At 48.0% G+C, this 18866-nt stretch overlaps 1 protein-coding gene across 5 annotated transcripts in view; it reads right to left on the bottom strand.

Moving 5' to 3' along the window:
- LOC144169901 (high affinity cAMP-specific and IBMX-insensitive 3',5'-cyclic phosphodiesterase 8B-like) overlaps positions 1 to 18866 on the bottom strand; it is a 369064-nt gene that overhangs the window by 28591 nt on the left and 321607 nt on the right. For 4 of the 5 annotated variants that reach the window (XM_077699326.1, XM_077699327.1, XM_077699328.1 and 1 more), the window contains 10 exons: positions 17725 to 17781; positions 16149 to 16339; positions 13180 to 13239; positions 11818 to 11875; positions 7604 to 7771; positions 6685 to 6914; positions 6363 to 6433; positions 4121 to 4201; positions 2698 to 2765; positions 1806 to 1979 (listed from right to left, as the gene is read on the bottom strand). In XM_077699326.1, coding sequence (XP_077555452.1) covers positions 1806 to 1979; positions 2698 to 2765; positions 4121 to 4201; positions 6363 to 6433; positions 6685 to 6914; positions 7604 to 7771; positions 11818 to 11875; positions 13180 to 13239; positions 16149 to 16339; positions 17725 to 17781 — 1158 coding nt within the window. The remainder of the gene's footprint in view (positions 1 to 1805; positions 1980 to 2697; positions 2766 to 4120; positions 4202 to 6362; positions 6434 to 6684; positions 6915 to 7603; positions 7772 to 11817; positions 11876 to 13179; positions 13240 to 16148; positions 16340 to 17724; positions 17782 to 18866) is intronic. The other variant, XM_077699329.1, reaches the window with a different exon arrangement.

Genomic DNA, 18866 nt, shown 5'->3' with positions numbered 1-18866 from the left:
TTAAGCCAGACAATCGAGGCCGGTCGAAAAATATTCATCTAAGCAAGCAGATCTAAGACGCAATCGCACAACGGCGACTTCGGAAGCATTAAACAAAGAATGAAGAAGAAGAATACCGCACAGCACAACATGCAATTTGCGCTATTTCTGCTCACGCTGAATCGATGCAGCGTAAATTTCTCCCTTTCTTGTTCACTCGCTCTTCTGGCGCACACTTAATGATTTATGCATCTGCGCACAAACAACGTTTACGAAGGTCGCCCGCAATTCTCATCTGCGAGCATATTTCTATTTCAACGCCTGAAATGGACGGCTGTCGTATTGTAATGATAGAAAGACATTATCAGCGTTATTGGGCAACCCAAGATCAACAAACGCAATTTTTACTTTAACCAAAGTCGTAATCGATGGATAGTTGCTCATTGTTCCAGTTCGGTCGTGTAATCTCGTCGACAACGCCAGCGGACTCCAAATAAACTGCTGCGATTTCCACGGCTGCGATTTCGGGGCTTACCGTGGTTCCAGGCGTTTCTATATACTTTAAATGACTGACCAGCGGAGTGACCGGCTCGTTAAACCCTATACGGCTTTGGGCGGGTTTACAGACCGCAGGATGTGGCTGTGAGTCTTCTGAGCTTGAGCAGACTGTCACGCCACGGGCGAAGTTCTCACACTTCCCAGTCCATTTCTAAGAACTAGTTTGCTTATTTCAACTTTTCAATGCCTGTTAGAACGCCACCGAATACGTATTCACCAATTTAGGTGTTAGGTGACGAAGTCCCATTCGTGGCACGCAGTGCGCATATGGTAGCGTACCTCTCACGGCCAGATGTCTGCATGTGGTCTCTACATTTTGTTTTTGTTTTCCCGCCCTGCTAACCGCTACTCCTTAACATGTCTTTGCCGTGAGGCCATTTCATTTCGACAGGTACCGGTTACCCAGGAGGTGCTGTAGAACGAGCTCATCAAGCCGTGCGTGGCAGGCGTGCAACGGACACGAAGCTGCGCCAATTACAAATGTCGTTGAAGCAGACGACAGCGTTCAGCTGTCCCGGTCGGCGGTGAGAACAAGCGAAGGCGCCGAGGAAATGTCGCGCGCAGGCGCGCGGGTAACGCTGGTTAATAATGCCAATTTTCAGCGCCCCTGTACTCCGCGAGTTGAAGGCATTTACGGGACGTCTCAGATAGATGATGATGACTATGGGTTTGAACGTGCCGACGCTACACAGGCGGTGAGGCGCGCCGTAGTGGAGGGCTCCGTATTAATTTTGACCACCTGGGGGTCTTTAACGTGCGTTGAAATCTCGTACACATGGGCGTTTTTGCTTTTCACCTCCATGAGAAACGTCTCAGATAGCTGAGTCGGCGCTCCTATTTATATCTTTCTCCGTGGTCTGAACCGACCCATGCCCTTCAATGGGCTCGGGGTAATTTTATCGTAGGATGAAGGCCTTGTGCTTATAAAGAGGCACTCGAGAGAAGCGAAATCACCACAATGACACTTTGTACAGAAAATAATTCAAGTTTAACTGCGGCGTAAAGCACATGCGCCCGGTTTAGTTCGGTCATGTTGTTATTGCACACTTCTATCAAAGTAGTCCAATGCTTTTCAAGGATTACGCCGTTCGACTCAGCATCCGTTTATTTCATTTCCCGAGTTTTATACACGAAGATCGACTTTACGAGAAGCATTATCCACACAACCATACCTCACTAACCAAACTAAGCAAATTTCTGATTTCAAATCTTCCCTGCCGCTTTTGCGCGCATTAAAGTAAAAGGAAAAGTAAAATATGGCCACGCACATTGATGAGTCCCGTGACCAGGTCAGAGGTCATCTGGTCCTCCGACTTGCCCTGTCCGATACCCAGCTGCGGATTGTAGAGCTCGGTGGAGCGCAGAATTTCGATGACGCGCTCGAGGGCCTGAGCCACCATGGCGGTGCTGTTCTCTTGCGTTGCCACCAGCATGTTGATGACCTGCGCAGCACGAGAAAATGAGACGCTCGCCGAGACCTAAAGGGCGCTGGGTCACCACCCCGTGTACAGGCCCTGCTTCCCATGCTCTCGCACGATTCCGCAGGTTATCTCAAGGAGCTTTATGTCATCGGGCCTCCTGCTGTTGTCACTGTTTTAAGTTAGCGCTCTCCAGTAAAATCATGTTATAGTATAGTAGATGGGTCACGCAGTCGCGCCTTTCTGATACACCTGATATTTGGATGTGGGGATTCCACATTGAAACGTGAAACCCTCTGACAGGGAAATGGGGCAAGCGGCCGTGTGCCGCCAGTGATCTGCGCTTTGTAATAACAAGCCAGGAACAAACAAGTCGATATGCCGTCACATCGCTGCTGCTAATAACTTCAACTGGAGGCTCGCTGGATGATGAAGTACATGAGCATACAATTCAGCACTGCAAGGGTTTGCTCAGCGAAAAAGGAGATGTGGCCGTGCAACACGCGTAACCTAAGTCTACGTATACCGCGAAACTTGTTCATATACAAGCCAACACAGTAAAAAAACCCAGCGATTGAGTTCTTTTGAAGGTGTGGACATTTCAGTTAGAGTCATTGAGCCTGAAACCAAGAGGCATTGAAGATACGCGTTGCCAGTGTCACGGTTGACGATACATTGGCATCGTTTACAGCCTGGCCCATTTTATTCCACCCCGTCACTTTCTGAAGTTTGCAATACTCACCTTAGTTATGGGGGCTTCTATGGTCATTGCATGGAACTTTGCAAATGATTGTCGTCTGTTCATTCCAACTGTAGGAAAGCAGAAAAGGACTGAGTCAGGAACAACAATTTAGCCTAGACACTAGCACACTAAATGCTAGATACAAGCGCACTAAATGTTTATGTACATCCTTTTTTCTCTAAGGAGCATTCCTCTACAAACTAGCTTGTCTATGAAATCAGCCAGAAATCATCCTACGCGTGCACTCGTACAAGTCGCAGAAGCAAGCAACATTAAGCCAAGCAGAAGACAGAGGGAAGAGTTCAATTCGCTGCCGTAGAACCATGTTACCAAAAGAAATGTGCGAGCTTTATGGCAACAAACACAGATCAGTGCCCCCGGCTCATATCGCAGAATCATCCCTGGGCTAGTAGTGGTGCCAGCAAGGGAGACAGTAAGCAAGCAGACAGCCCAGCGCAAACTAATTTGTGAGCACGCAAGCAACATCTCCTGGCGAGATTTAGTCCACATTGCTGATTTTAGGTGGTCGGTGACTAACTTCCGGGGCCTTATGTCACAGCGATATATAAACATTCATTTAAGCTGCCGAAGTTCACCACCCTCCTCTAAATTACGGTGCGGTTGGGGTGCTCAATTAGGCCCAACAGCATACCAGTTTGAAAACACATCCCTAGTTTGGTATTTGTGCTCTGGCCGTATATTCACCTGGAACATGGGATTGTGTCGTGCAGTTGTTCGATAGAGTTAACGACACCTTCTACGTTTCCCGTGGTTGCCAAGAGGAGGTTCAATCATAAGAAATCAGGTGAATGGCGTTTGATTTAGGATTTACTGCGTTGGGCAGGAATTTATATCTTGCTAATGCTCACTACAGCCGACCGCACTGTGAGTTATTTCGGGAAAGCCATACAGTACGGCTTTCTTTTTTCGTCGTGCGCTTTGAGTTTTGCAGCGCTTTTTTAATGCGTAGCATTTTTTGCCGAGTACTCCCACAGCCAAGACCGTGTAACGCCCTGTATTTCCACAAAAATGCAGATATCGCGTAAGTTTCACCTGTAATCGCTATAACGGAATAAATGGAGATAATTGGTCGGACAGGATTAAGAAGAAAAAAAAAACTGACTGAAAAAGCTCACACTCAAGACAAGCGGCATAAGAATGCTACGCATTAGCAGATAACTCTCTGAATTTTTGCAGAATTTTTTTCCCCACCGCTACTGCAGCGTGTTTCCAAAGTGGAGAGAGTAGCACCCCATAAGCAAAGCGCCGACTCGTCGGCTTACCAGAACGGCTTTGCGGGTGCTAACTTTACCTAACGCCGGCTTTCAGAGCCAACGCGAGAGGAAATTCTGTCGCGCCGGGAAGTGTGCAGAGAGAGGGAGAAGAGAGAGAGCGGGCAGCGTACAAAGCATCAGCAACTCACCCTCACTGCACAGGGAACGAACATCACAAGATGCCTTTCTAGAGCTTTTCATGCTCGTGTTAAGCGTGAAAGACAGGAAATCTAGGGGCAGGGAGGAGAAAAATAATGTCGCCGCTTTAGAAAGGGCGCCCTTCTCGGCGCGTCTCTCTCCTTCCGCGTGCTCGAACACCACGGACTCTGACAAGGCTTCTGCGTCTGATTTCGTCTTAAAGGGACCCTGCAACACTTTTTTCAACTTTTTTTTTGAAATCCTAAATGTTTGCAATGTAGTGACCCAACACACCCAGTACTTAGATTAGGGGGTCGCAAAGTACCTCAGCCAAAAATTACTGCTCTATGTCCATCAGATAATTTGTAAACTCGCTCAAAAGATTTTTCTCTCTTTCCCGGTCTTGACGTTCTTCGACGGCTCGAATTACGCACTAAGGCCATGTAGCGGCTGTTGGCCGGTTTTCCTTCAGTTGCAGCAATTAACGCTCTTCAATAGCAACCTAAAAAAAACGCCACAAAAAACAAAGCAGAAACGGAAGGCGTATCTTGTGCCACGAGCAAAGTCACGCAGTGCCACTCCGTGCTGGCGATAACTATAGCTTTCGCAGTGCTTTCGGACGTGAAGGAAAGAGTGAAAGCGCTTATTGAAAGTGTTGCAGGGTCCCTTTAAAGATCTCGCAACTGTACTGCCTCTGCACAATGATGGAAGCTGCCAATCAATGCCGCGTTTGGGAAGCGAATAGGGAAGGGGTGGCAAATGCGAAATTGATGTGAGCAGCGGTGTACATTTTGCGGTCTACCTCTGGATGTCTAGAAAAAGTGTCCCTTTCTTTGGCAACTCATTGGTTGACTAAATCAGCCATGTTGGGGGCTGTCCGGGCGCGTAAGAGGGAGCGATTCAGCGTAAGTTTGCTTCGCAATGCAAAACGGTCCGACCTCAATTGAGATGCGCACAAGCTTTAGTAAATAAGTCCGAATAGGTCATCGATCTAAGGAAAACATTTGCCCAATGCTTTTCAGAATGCCTCCCATCAATTGTCCCATATTTTAACAACTGACCCCACCACACAACGGCAGCCAAAAAAAAAGAAAAAAAAAAGAAACGTGGCTGAGTCTAAAACATGTATCGCTGTTTAACAAGCCGAAACGTGCATAGGCGTATGCTGCATAGCTACGTAATGATCTGGACCGGCTTCGGATTTTTAACGTCCGCTCTGCAGCCAATCACCCGAGCCACTGATTCTGCTTGTGGTCTCTGAAGAATCAAAGAAGGTACATATACCAGACAATTCTCTAGCATTTAAAGTTGAGGCCGAGATTCGGAAAGGTCAGACATCGAATAAAGCTGCGCGGCATAGGCTTGACAGGGTGTTGCTGCAAGCAACAGGGTATATATGCGCTGAAAAGTTTCACGAAGCTTTGGTATGAGGCCGTAGGAGTTGCTTTACGGGAAGAGGTCAGTCACAGAAATGGAGCAACCGTACATAAAGCACGCTGAGCTGGCTGACGGGAGCCTTGATGTTTGTCGTGAAGGTGAGATGGTGCAAGCGTTAACTGGCATGTTTATGAAACGAGCAATCGAGCTGCGAGGAAAACAATGTTGCACGCACAATTAAAGATGCTCTTGAGCATAAATACGCAAAGCCCGCCACTCGTTCATCCCACGTCCACTCGACTTGGTCAAACATAGAAGGGCATGTTTTTCTCCACTTTCTTCCTTTCTCTAAAACTTCCGTATCTGTTTCAACGATAATAAATCAGGCTATAGGATCCAGCATTTGCCGTACCTTTCGACACACCTCTTCTGCTGTAATGTTGTTACACGCATTATCTTTGATTCGCATACGCACGACGTCAGTCGCGCGCAGGCGCCGAGCAGGGGGGACAAGCAAAGCCTACCGGAGTCGACCGACTAAAACGCATAAACAACAAAATGACGGAACTCATGAACCGTCGCAGTGTAAACAAATGCCACGTAATGGGAACTCACCAATGGCCGTGGAGGTGGCACGGAACAATAGGAGAAAAGAGTGCCGATGCTCTGCATCCTTATCTAGTGGCACTAGCCGAGCGCAAGCGACAAGCCCGCCAAAACGACAAAAAAACATTTCATACCCTCCTCCATCCCTATTTGTTGTTGATTACAACAGCTTTGCTGGAAATCCACTTTCTCAAGGCTGGATGGGGACCAATTATTTTCGATAAAGGATTGAGATACCACTCACACAAACAATCAAAGCAAAGTTCTCACCGGCGTCAGGGGAGAAGGGTTTCTCCATGAAGAAAGGAGACTCCTTAATGTACACCATGTGGTCAGAGACCCTGCGCAGGGAGAGAGAGAGAGAGAGAGAGAGAGATAGAGAGAGAGAGAGAGAGAGAGGGAAAGAGAGAGAGAGAGGGGGGGAAAGAGAGGGGGAAAGAGTGAGGCAGAAGGAGACAGAGAGAGAGAAGAGGGAGAGATATAGATAGGGAGAGGGGGAGAGAGACGCACAAATGGTCACTCCCGAGAGCCCACTAATCAATCGAAAATTGTGCGCGTGCTACTAGTGCACGCGCAGCCGCCGCGCACGTACCCGGCGTGAATCTCTACGGGGGCGATCTTGCTCCACATGGGGATGCACTCTCCGGACTTCCTCTTGTGGAACAGCGTGCCCTCCCACTCGCGGCCCTTCTTGAGCTGCGTGCAGATGCTGCCCGCCACGTCCGCCTTGAGCGAGTCCGTGCGGTGCAGCTCCTGCGCGTCCACGCCCAGCATCTCCTCCACCGAGTAGCCCACCAGCTTCTCGGCCGACCGGTTCATGAACTGCGCGCAAGGGGGGGAATTCGTCATTACAAGAGCGAGCATCCCGTCACGCAAGCAGCCGCTCACTCGCCGTGACCAATATATGGGCACTGTTTATAGAAATCTATTCCGTGTATTCGCGCATATAACCCGCCCCCAATGTACCCAGCCCAATTAGTTTTTAGAGAGCCTCCGACTCTACACGCTACCTTCCACAATACTTTCAGCCTGGAGGTGATAAAAACAACACACACCGTTTCGTTGTAAACACCAGAAGTGCCATTAAAGTTCACCATTAACAAACAAATTTCGAATTTCGTTCGTAATATTCGATAATTCGCTATACCAGTGTTCGGTGTAACGGGGATCGACTGCATCAGACACACAAAAGCTATTCGGGGCGCTTTGAACGCACGTTCGCTGATTTAGTACGGCCTGTAGAACGACCCTCTCAAACTTCGCGAAAAGCACGTGTATTTGAAAAAGTCAAGCTTCTGTGACATGCTCTTGTACCGCCAAGCTTAGCATACCTTAACTTAGAACAGCCGGCCTTCGCCTCTTGGCGTGTACAGTATATTACGCGCTGTATCCCCTTCCCGTTTCGATTCATGCTCTGTGCGGTTAATGGCTTGTTCGGCGTTTCTTCGCTCATTGTATCGCCGAATTATTAATTCACATTCACTATACAAATAGGTATAAAAAATGTCCACCTGTATTTCATGCGCGGGCCCGGTGACGATGATTCCGTCTCGTACAAAGTTCAGCGCAGAGAAGAGCGCCTCGGAGGCCCTGAGCTTCCACAGGTTGATCAGGTCATTGTGCTCCAACTGGACCAGCTCGTTCAGGCATGCACCCAGCGAGCACGTCTCCGTGAACCACTGCGATCAAGGACGCACATTCACGGCTCACTCTGCAGCCGTGTTCTCTTAAAGGTCAACTAAATCAAAATTTCGCCCAAGGAAAAATTATGTTGAACGTGCAGCCATCATCACCACCATGTCTGCTTGTGTCGACTGCAGGACGAAGGCCTCTTCCAAAGTTTTCCAGAGGAGTCTATACAGTGCTAGCTGAGTCCACCCTTTCCCCTCAAATTCGCGTAGTTTATCCCTCTGTCGAGTCTTTGGCCAACACCTATTGCGTTTCTGGTCTATCGGCAGACCGCAAACAGGCAAACGGGCTACGGGCAACCTCGGACACCAAACGTCTGAACTACGCACTTTTAACGCGGAAGTGTTTTATTCCCGGATACACGACGATTTCGCTGACGTTATATCCGTCACGGAAGTGACGCCTGTACAACAAAGCAAGTGGCCTGTAAAGTGTGCACCCCTGAAGACGTGGTCTTCTTGCGGGGAAGCTACCTTTAGTACTAATGAGTACGTTATACTTAGAGTCATTCGTTCGCGGGTTTTATATTTTAACACGAAACTGTTTTATTGCGCAATACTCCAAGATTTCACTGACGTTATATCCGTAACGGAAAGGACGCCAGTACACCTTTGCCGAAGCGACCCACCTGCAGGACGTCACTCGCCAGGCACACCCACAAGATAGTCACCGACCCGCAAATCATGCTCAGCTGCAGATTTCGCTGCACATTTCACTTTCGTGTTTTACTGATTCCTATAGGAATCAACCACAGTTTTTTTAATAATGTACAGACACGAAAAGTGTTAACAACAACAAATAAGCGTGTTCCAGCATATATGAACAGAGCTGAGGTTTACGATAGCCACCGCCGCATCGTCGGGCTTACGAAGTTGACCGTCTGCGCCCGGTTGCCTCAATGCATGCGCAGAAATATGCAGGGTAGCCCGAGCACTAATAAACGCCGCCGCTCTGCGCACAGGCTGGCACCTCGTTCTTTGTCTTTTGTAACACTTTTGACAACTGTATTTGCCTGGACCCGTCTGAGATGTGCGGGTATTTCTCACGCTTCTGAATCCTTTGGTTATTGCACTTGACGTAGCGAAAATTTGTGCCACAGCACAGATGCCGATAACACCCCAAGGCGGCTAAAAAAAGAAGGAAAATAATGCAGCTAGTTCAGTTTAGAAAATCCTGCAGAGGGCAGGCCACATAAATTTTTGCCTGGCGCGGCGCACCTACGCCCGCGTTGAAATGCTTGTTGCTTTGGATGCAACATCACTGCAGAATACCGACGATCCTCCGCTGCTTTGAAGGTTGTTCATAGTTGACAATTTGCTGCTGATGACAACACGAGTATACAACGCGCGGCAGAAGCAGAGTAGCGGCGGTTTTTTAAAACAAAATTCCTTCGAACGCGCGAAGCGTTCAAGCCGTGCCGTGAAGTGCCAACACTGCGTACGCGTGAGCGAGTCTGCATTCGGCATTGAGGTTGCGGTGCCTGTCAAGCCAAACTGTCGAGCAACTGTCATTAGATTCGAGGCTCGCAAATGCCGAGGCAAATTGCGTCGACGTCTGCGGTTCGCACTTGCAGTAGTAATGCACAGCGCTGAATGCCGCCGACGCTCTCGGAGTGCAACCGGCGACTTGCGTGCTCAGAGCGCGCCCTAATGAAAACCTGTCAAACTGTCGCAAGATGAGGCGCGCGCCTATGGGCTTATAAAGCGCACGCGAAAAATTCCGCCGCAGGGAAGACCGACTTATTTGCCGCTTTTTTTTTTTTTCTTTTTTTTTTTTTTTTTCACCGCGCGCTTCGCAGAAGATCTCGCGGTTGGGTGAGCTCTCTCGGGTGACGCTTTTAATTTAGCTTCGAACAAAAGGTGTTGGGGATTGGGGCCGGAAGGCGCTAATTCTTTGCACCCGTAATCAAGGGGCTCAAAATTGCTCGAATCATAGCCGTTTTTAGTTGCGATGTTGTTAACAGCGGGACTTATTGGATAGAGTCTTTCTCAGTTTCCGTGGCTTTGAAAGACTTGAAGCTTAGAAATTTTAAGCGTCAGTTGGTTACAAGCTTTAGAAACAATCGTTTGCCTCATTAAAAAAAAGAAAAACAAAGTTTAAAAAAAAGTAGGCTATTTTTGTGGCTTACTGTCACAAAAAATCAGGGCGGGGGCTTTATGGCGTTCGCGCAATGCGGATGAGATTATCCTGATGCTGCCGTGTAATCGTGACTATATGGATGGATTCGATACATTCATTAGATATTCAGCACACTCCTTGGTTTTCTAGCGCAAGGAAACATATAAACGCTATTGTTATATCTCAACAGACAAAAATACTGTGCTCGCGTTAAAAAAAAAAAAAACAAATGAAAGCTTGTTTTCAACTGTTTTCTTGAAATCCGCGGAAACGGCGGTGTGGAGTAGAGTAGAGTAGAAAAAGCTTTTGAAGTAATGTTTTAAATCTTGAGTTTTTAAATTATCTGTGGTAACGAGTGACGTGAAACTAAGCACGGTTGTATAATTGTCATAGCGCTGAAATTGGCGGTATTTGTTTTTACAGGACCCAGAAAAGAACCCTCATCATTTGATCAGCTGAAAGTTCAAGTAAACCGTTTGTGTGTTCTGCTGCCTCGCAGCACTTTTCTCATTGATCTGGTGGCGTCAGCTGTGACACACTCACAAGTCAAATACGCAGGGCGACATTTAACCGACTGCGAACGCGTTTACCCTATCTAAAGCGCACCTCAACGACCAGAAAATCAATTTTGACCCCCGGAAGGAGCTGATCAGTTAATATGCTGACGGCTTACTCGGCATCAAGCAACACTGCAGGCTAGTGTTGCATTATTGCAGTAGTTTAACGCGGTCTCAAAACCGCGGTTTGTGCTCTTCGGGCGTTCATAGTAATGTAAGGCCAAGTATGTACGTACAATTTTTTTCCGGAACTATGCGTACACCATATTTGTCGAGAAAGCGATAGTGACAGCAGTTTTCTCGACTTCGGAGGTCCTCTCACACAAGACCATTTATTTGCAGGAGCGCACCAGGTATTTCGAACTCCCCTGCTCTACGTTTATTTTAGCGTGTTGAGCAGCAAGGCGTTCACAATCACACCTTTTTTTCTATCCTTACCCCTCTTTTTAGTCAAAACATCTTTCAAAGGTGTGCGACGTGGGACAAGATCGTTACACCCTTTTCGGCCGATAAGGGTGTAAAAAAGTTTAGTTCGTGCATGGTATTGTTGCGGAGATTCTGTAACAAATAATTGGCCTCAAAATATCTGCTGTATCAGTAATGGTATAGAGCCATATTCTGGGCTGCCCATATTCAGTGCAAGCCGCGATTCTCGCGATATCGTGATCACGACCTCGGGTACGCGAACAAATGGCTAACACCTAAATATAGCAGCTGACACCTAACATTACCAGAAGTCGCTGAAAGTGCGCCCCTCACACAGCTCTCATTGTACCTAAACTTCTATTACGTGACAAATTTTGTGGCACCGAAGAAGTTTTTCCTGCAGAGTACACTTGTAGCGGTAAAGTGAGCATCTTCGGCCTGCAATCGGGCAGCAGGGACCTTCGGTAACACACCATCGATGTTTATTGGGCGGACTCATGGGCAGACCTGAGTCAGTCCGGAAAGCAAAAGGTCGAGCGGAAAACAAACTGGAATAGCTGAGTAAAGTCCGGCTTAACGTGCACGGCTCCCTTCGCACCTGAGGCGACTCGGTATCTATAAATATTCAAGCTTCTGTCGAGCAACGAAAACAACAATGCGCGAGTGAGTATATGAAGCGCTCTATCACTCCGTGGTTAACCCAAAAACAAAAACAAACCAGAAACGTTCACTCGCAACCAAGTTCAACCACGTAAATGCACCGTCGACTTGCCTAACATGCACGCTAAAGACATGCCCAACATGTATGCTAAAAATTTGTCCTTTGCTCAAGTTCGGAGTTTAACTGTGCAGGAACGATCTCTGAATGTGACGCTTTTTGGGCAGTCTCGGTCCGAACACTGCCAGGCGTAAATCACCGCAGCCGCTGGACTCACCCTGTTGTAGCCGCACTTAAGCAGCGGAACGATTGCCGCATCCTCCTTGTCGGCCAACCTAGGAGACATGGATATGAAGAGCAGAATCAATTGTGACGGCTGCCACAGGTTGTTCGCTTTCGTAGGCGGTATTTAGCTTGTTGACATACTTGTTGACAGATACCATATGCAGTACATATCCTCAACTAAATGTCAATTTACGCGCTTAACTAGTACGATCCGTTTGTGTGCGTAGCTACTCGGTCTATTCGAAAGGTCTATGCATTTTGAATGGCCGGAGATTTGGGCACGTTCAGCGCCATTCATATTACAGCGCTATCGTGCAGCCATGTTAAAACGATGTCACTGGGCCGATAAGCTGCGAAAATACGGGTTTCTACCTGTACTACGTAACACAGAAAAAGGTCACGGAAGCTTCAGGTGAAGTGGAGGTACGTGACGCTGGCCCGTTATCCGGGAATTTATTCGTTTCGAATATTGGCTTCTAAGCGCCAAGGCTGCACCTATGCCAAGGGGCGCGCTGCAGTGGAGGGCCATAGATTAATGTACACCACGTCAAGATCTGTAAGAAGCACCAAAATTTCGACGGCAGGTACTTTTTCACACCCATCAGAGAAATGGCCGCTACATAGAACCAGCATTCCCTGCTCTGCGCACGACACCCTAGCTAGTGAACCCCCGCGATTGGTGTGTGAATAGTTTGAAAAGAGAGGTCGCGTGTTTAAAGGTCGGAGAATTAACGTGCGGAAAGTAATAATATGATGGGAAGAGAACGTAATTGGTCGCAGGGAAATCAGGTTATCCTGGGCGTCTCCAGGACAATGCGTCGAATGGGCCAAAGTTAACAGAGAACCAAAACGGTGATTAGTACGAATTCGTAAGCGCCCGGGTGGCTCAGTGGTTAAACCCCGAGGACGTGGGTTTGATTTCGGTGGCGGCGACTGTTTTTCTGACGTAGGCGAAGAACAACAGCACCCGTGTGTCAAGTTTTCGGCACGCGTTAAGGACTCCCGGGTGGTCTAAATTAAGCCCAGACGTAACTTCGGGATGTTAACACCTCCCCCCACCCTCCCACTCAGAAAAGGCAAACAAAATGGTATTTTTCTTCTGCGATGTTATTTCCCTGGAGTGGTCTTGAAGAATATTGCGCGTTCTTTCTACATGCCCGACATGTACGGCCAACCCTCATTATAACAAAGTACTGTCGACAGGAAACTGTCTTCGTTATAAGCAATATTTCGTTAAAAGCGGGTGTGATGTGCCTACTTTACGTTGCACTGGGGATAGCGACACCCTTTGAGTAAATGGAAATTTCCAATAAAGCAAACGCTTTTCACAGAGACGCGAGGCTGTTGTACTCACCCTTTCTTTACGATAGCGACAATGCACGAGAACTGGCTGCCCCGGAAGGTTCGTATAGTCCTGCATGGAGAAATGCGAGCGGAATAGAGGTACATGAAGACATAAGATTATGTATGTACACTCTTTTTTCGGAAGTAATTTTTTTCACGAGTAGGTTTACAAGCAGGCTATTTCAGGTTTTTTAACGACATGCATATTACCCTCGGCTTCTGTTTTCGTACAATTGATTGTTAATTTTCTGTGAGTACGCGAACAGTACGCTACTGCAATGCGCTGCCAGATCTCATGACGTTTTGTTGGAATTATCAAACACATAATTTACATTAAATGCTACGGCCACTGTGACCCTAGAAGTTCCGCTGTCCAAAGCTTTTCACATGGAAGAGCAAAAGTTTTGACCATCAAGATTAAAACGGTCCTTCTGTTGTCCAGCGGTGCATTAAAGCGCTTGAACACCAGAGCCTCATTTTGATGGCTCCCTTTTGCCAAGGTCACGAAAACGCTTTCGTTGTAGGGCCGATAAATGAATTCAGGAATGTGATTCACAACTCTCTTGTTTATGTTTTGTCTAAACATTGTAGACTACGTCCTTTTGGTGCAACAACTTAGCGCATGCCATTATCCATTGAATGTAACATCCAAGCAAAACGGTTTGTTCCGGGGAAAGCTCCTGTTTTGGTCTTCGATTCTTTAGAACATGGATGGCCCTTCCCTTGCGCATGATGCAGGAACAAACCTTTTCCGGCACTCCGCGGCACCTAGGGCGTTTTGCTCGAACAAGGACTAAGCTAAGGACAAACCGCCTGTAGCGACAGCCGGGTTTCCCTCAAAGCACCCAGCGTGTATCGGTAAAAGCGTTCGTTCCATCGCTGACAACTTCCTTTAGAGAAGCTAAACGAGCCGGTTCCGCCGAGCGGGAACAAAGTCGTTCGCAATGTACAGCTTTGCCCTGATAACTAAGGCGTGTTTCCTGCTGCCGTCAAATGTTCTCTGCGCTCGTATGTCGATACAGGGGCACTGGCACCGGGCTTAGCTCCTGCAGACGGCGGGAAAATGAAAACAATGCTCGACTGCAGACAGTTGGTGTTCCGATTTTCACATCGTCCACTTGAAGCCAAGCCTGGCAGGCGTGCGTTCTTTTTTTTTTAACTTACAGACATTTCGATGTAGCTTTCTTCTTTCGTATAGAGTCACAAATCGCAGGAAGCTTTCTCAAGTGCCCGCTTCTGAAATTGCAAAATAGCTTTACGGGAGTAGGAGAGAGCATGATATAGGAGTATCATTAAGTGCAACGCTTCGCTATGTGGCTAGTGTTTATCTAAGCAAAGAAAGCCAAGCGCCGACTCCGAAAGTTTGTTTTGCCATCCGGGTCTTTTTAAAATGAGTCTGCGACAACCGTTCACGGCAATTAAAATGTGAAAAAAAAAATATTGCCGCACACCAGCTCCGCCAGCTCCAATTTGGGGTATGTTAAAGCCCTATCATTTTTATGTTCTACAATGCGGCGTTTCGTCAACACGCCAATAATAACAACTATAAATGGCAAATTTGTTTTTAACTGTTGTCGTGACCATTTTTCGTGCCCAAAGTACCACGGTCACATAACACAAAGGTATGTACTCGGTCACTTGACGTCGTCGTACTCATTGAGTGGTTGTACATTCAAACACAGGAACAACTTAGTTTGCACTATAAACTTCGAACACCTTTTCTGCGACAGAGGCGCGAACCCCCCAGTCTTCCCGCACGAAATGTGCACTTATCCTTGAAGATCACGAATCCCGATGCATATATCATAGAAAGTCCGTTTCCTCCCTGTAAGCATCCGGGCTTTTAGGTTTATCTCCGGGCTGATCCCATCTGAGCGGGCCGCCATAGAATGCGACGCGGTTCAATGGGCCACGAGTTGCTGTTATACGTTGCGTCCTTCACGAGATCACTGAGATTGAGGTCCTATACCGGAGCGTTCCGACGGGAGGTAAATACAAAAAAAGCCAGAGTGTCCTCCTGACGTGTGACGCTTTCTGCAAGTTATCTTGTATGCGTTGTATGTCACTGGAATTAACAGTTTTGATTTGTTTTGGACGCAATGTTAGCGCGAGGTACCTTTAAACGGACTTCCTGGTCGCTGCAGCCGGCAAAAAATAAAAGATGGGCGAGGTTTAACCCTTGTAAACCTATTCACCACGAGCGAAAGTTCCGTTCGACTTGGATTTGCAAAAAGCAATCACGCAGTGTTTAATGACAAGCTAAGTCACACCTGCCACAATTGCGCTATGGTGGTGGCGGCGCCATCCATGACGACGCTGAGCGACAAATCGCCGGCGAAGTGACCGTTCAACCCTCGCCTAGTCACGTGGTAGCGCAGCGGCGAGGCTCCGAGTGGGCGCAAAGGTACGTGCACACTAGCGGCGCCGTGCCGTGCCGCGCGCCGCTTGCCGACGTCGGCAGCCGCTGGAAACCTGTTTTCGCCGAGAACGGCGCGTTTTCCTTGCCGCAGAGCAAATGGATCCGAAACCCTTTTCTGCCGTGCCGCAGAGCGCAAAGGCCAATGCGCAATGGAAAGTGGGATGACGCACTGGTCGTGTGCGCGCCAAACTGTTCCCGCTTCCCACCGCCGCTTCCGCGGGCGCTCGACAAGAATGCATTTCACCTGCTCAGAAAAAAGCGAGAGGGGGGGGGGGGGGGGGGGGGGGCAAGGGGAGCCCACCGCGGCGGCGAGATGGTGTGGCCTTCACCGACGGCGTGGTGCTGCACCTCTGGCGGCCGTCGGCAGGGCGGCACGGCAAGTACGACGCTAGTGCGCACGTAGCTAAACTGCGACGTCTCTCCGCAGCGGCTCATGCAGTGTTTCGTCACATGCTGCCACACTTGCGATTGAGCGGCTCAAGGTCATTGCGACGCGATGAATGGCCTCGCGAGACGTGGCGTAGTAGAGATATCGCTCTTAAAGGCGAAAAGAGCGGGACCTGCACAGGGTGGTGGGGTCTATGTGGGTCTTGTTCCTCGCGTCAACGAAGACCAGGTGGGGCTGGTTGTTGAGGTAGCTCTCGATGGCCGCGTCGGCGGTCGAGCACACGCTGCACTCGTAGTGCATCCTGTCGGCCGCCCACTTGAGAGCGTTGTACTGCGCGTCCTCCTTGGTGAAAACGAACAGCACCTGCGGAGATGAACACAAACAGCCGTGCCGGACCGTTACAAAAGAGTAAGCGACAGGTGTTTCCCAGAAAACGGAGTGCTTGTCCCGGCGTCTGCGTACCGAAGGTTAAGAACGAGAAGTAGCCTTAGCGAACCGACTAAAACAGAAAGAGACAGGTGAGAAGAATTGCGCCATCGGTCTTCTGTTCTCATTACTATCTGCGGTCATTTCTTTGCGCTGAAAGACGAAAGCCCTTTCCATCACCAAAAACAACCGTGTCGCTTTTTCTTGTGCCACAATAACTTACATGGTACTTAAACTTTCTCGTTCTCTGTCGCCCCATCTGGTTTCTCCTTTCGTATACGTCACTACCCACTGAGCAGCCGTGTAGTCCGCACAACACCTAGTCGATACGAGAACCAGTAAACTAAATATAGAGAGCCAACCGTTTTATCCACATGAAAGGATGGGTGACCGCGACTTGTTTTCGTTCCACAGCTGCTATGCTCTCACCTAATCTCCTTTATTTAAAAATAATACTTAGTCAGTCATATCAGTAACGGAGTTACAGCTGAAGCTGGCTCTGTTGACCTTGTCTAGCCGGTACTGGTACAGTACAACAGCACCGCTGTTATCGCTGCTTGTGTGTGCATGCGTTCGTGCGTGCGTGCGGCCATTTGTGTGTGTGTTCCTGTATGTGAGAGATAGAGGGAGGATGGGGGGAGAGGATTGTACGTGCGAATTTGGGCTCAGTGCTGCCCAACGCCTTAGCTACTGGTAGTGGGGGAGAACCAGACGGCGGTTTGAAGCGCCTAGAAAGTGGAAGAATAGAAGGGACGACCGGAAAAACAGGTGGTGCTGCGGAGCAGGTACGCTTATATGAGAGTGCAGCAACTGCCCACATAAGTCGGACGGTTTCATTCGTACGGGCCTTTGTTACTACAGTCGAACTCCAGTTAGTGGCTCAGGGAAATATCATTTGACGGAAACTTACTAAGAGTAGTTGTTCTACTTATTTGTTGAGTGATGTCATACAGGCCTGTATTGTCGCAAACGAGACTAGAGATTACTCATGATGAGTCTCTTAACGCGATTGATTTAACACTATACCTTTCGTATCCTCGGGGCGAAACGTTTGAAAATTTTCTTTTTTTTAGTTTGTCCTTATCCACGTTCTTTCTGGTTCATTTAATGTTCGCGATAACAGCGCATGACTGTCTTACAAATTCCGCTTAAGCTTTTAAAAAAATTCCAGCCATCTTCTGCCACAGGCTTGCGCCATCCGTATCGATCACGTAGCAAACGTTTCACGTTAACTTCGTTCGCTGCGAAACATGCGCGCCAAAAGACGCGGCGGTCCCATGCAAGGTTTGACAGCGTCTGAGAAAAACGAGAACTGTGCTCACCCTGACAAACGGCACCGTGAGGTACATGGAGCCGAACTTGAGGGCCACGGTTCCTTTCTGCAAGGGAAAGAAAACAAAAATACGTCACTCTGTTGCGCCAACGACAGGGAAGGCCACAAAACAAAGCACCGTTTCTTTGTTAAATGTTCAGAAAATTTTAGAACAAAAAGCATGGCTGCAGTCCGCTGGAGACAACCGTTAAACAGAACAGATATAAATAAAAAAGGCGTTCATAAAAATGTAGCTGCTGTCAATGGCGTTGGGTGGTTATTGTTGAGGGGATCACCCGGTAAAACCCAGTGGCCGTAAAGCTAGTCATTGGTCGCACTACTTGGATATTTTGACGTTCTCAGTGTACTCATCAGCTCTCAAAAGCCACTACTCGACCGATTAACAAAGAATGCAGAGCTACGCGACATTGCATGTCTTCAGAGTTGCAAGCCCGACACTCCCGGCGTGATTTAGAACGTTAAACGTGGGGATATACTGCGCCCGCACCTAAAATAACCTAGAAGATGTCATTAAACGCAGACGTTGTTGATAGTTGGGGTAACAGAACTTCGACATCGCAAGACCGAAGCTCAAAGGAACGTGAACACAAAGAAGTGCAACACAGACAGAATTACAGCATGATCCTTTCGCGTTCATTTGAGCTAGCTATGATGTCGAAGTCCTAAAGTATGTCAAAGCACAATACTTTACGAAACGATCCGCAGCACTGATCCAAGAGAAATTTTACAAAAAAAAATCACAGGCCTTGAAAAACATTTGTTAAAACTGCTGAGATTCGAATTAGTGTAAAAGCCACGGACTCAAACTCTAAGGTCGTGTATGCCGAACTGAGGGCTTTTTAAAGCAGTTTTTCAAAAGAATAGCGGAGTGTTCTAAGCGAACAACTAGATGGCACCAAGTGTATACAAAAGCTAAGAAAGACACGCAAACACGATGTAGCAGTGGAGAAGCCTTCAAAGAATCGCTGACTTTGGTCTGCGAATCTTGCAAGCAGACTCAAGTGCGCGAGGAATTTTACAGCAAAGGATCGATAAGATCGTCTCGGCCGACAGACCGAGCGTTGAACAACATTTTTCAGCGTATACAAAAAATTCATAACAAAGTAAAGAAACTTCGTAGGGCATCCATAT

Source organism: Haemaphysalis longicornis, unplaced genomic scaffold, assembly GCF_048455015.1.
Source record: "Haemaphysalis longicornis isolate Haplotype H1 unplaced genomic scaffold, Haemaphysalis longicornis Haplotype H1 scaffold_2, whole genome shotgun sequence".
In the NCBI taxonomy this organism is placed as follows: domain Eukaryota; kingdom Metazoa; phylum Arthropoda; class Arachnida; order Ixodida; family Ixodidae; genus Haemaphysalis; species Haemaphysalis longicornis.
This window is presented reverse-complemented; position numbering and strand designations above follow the sequence as displayed.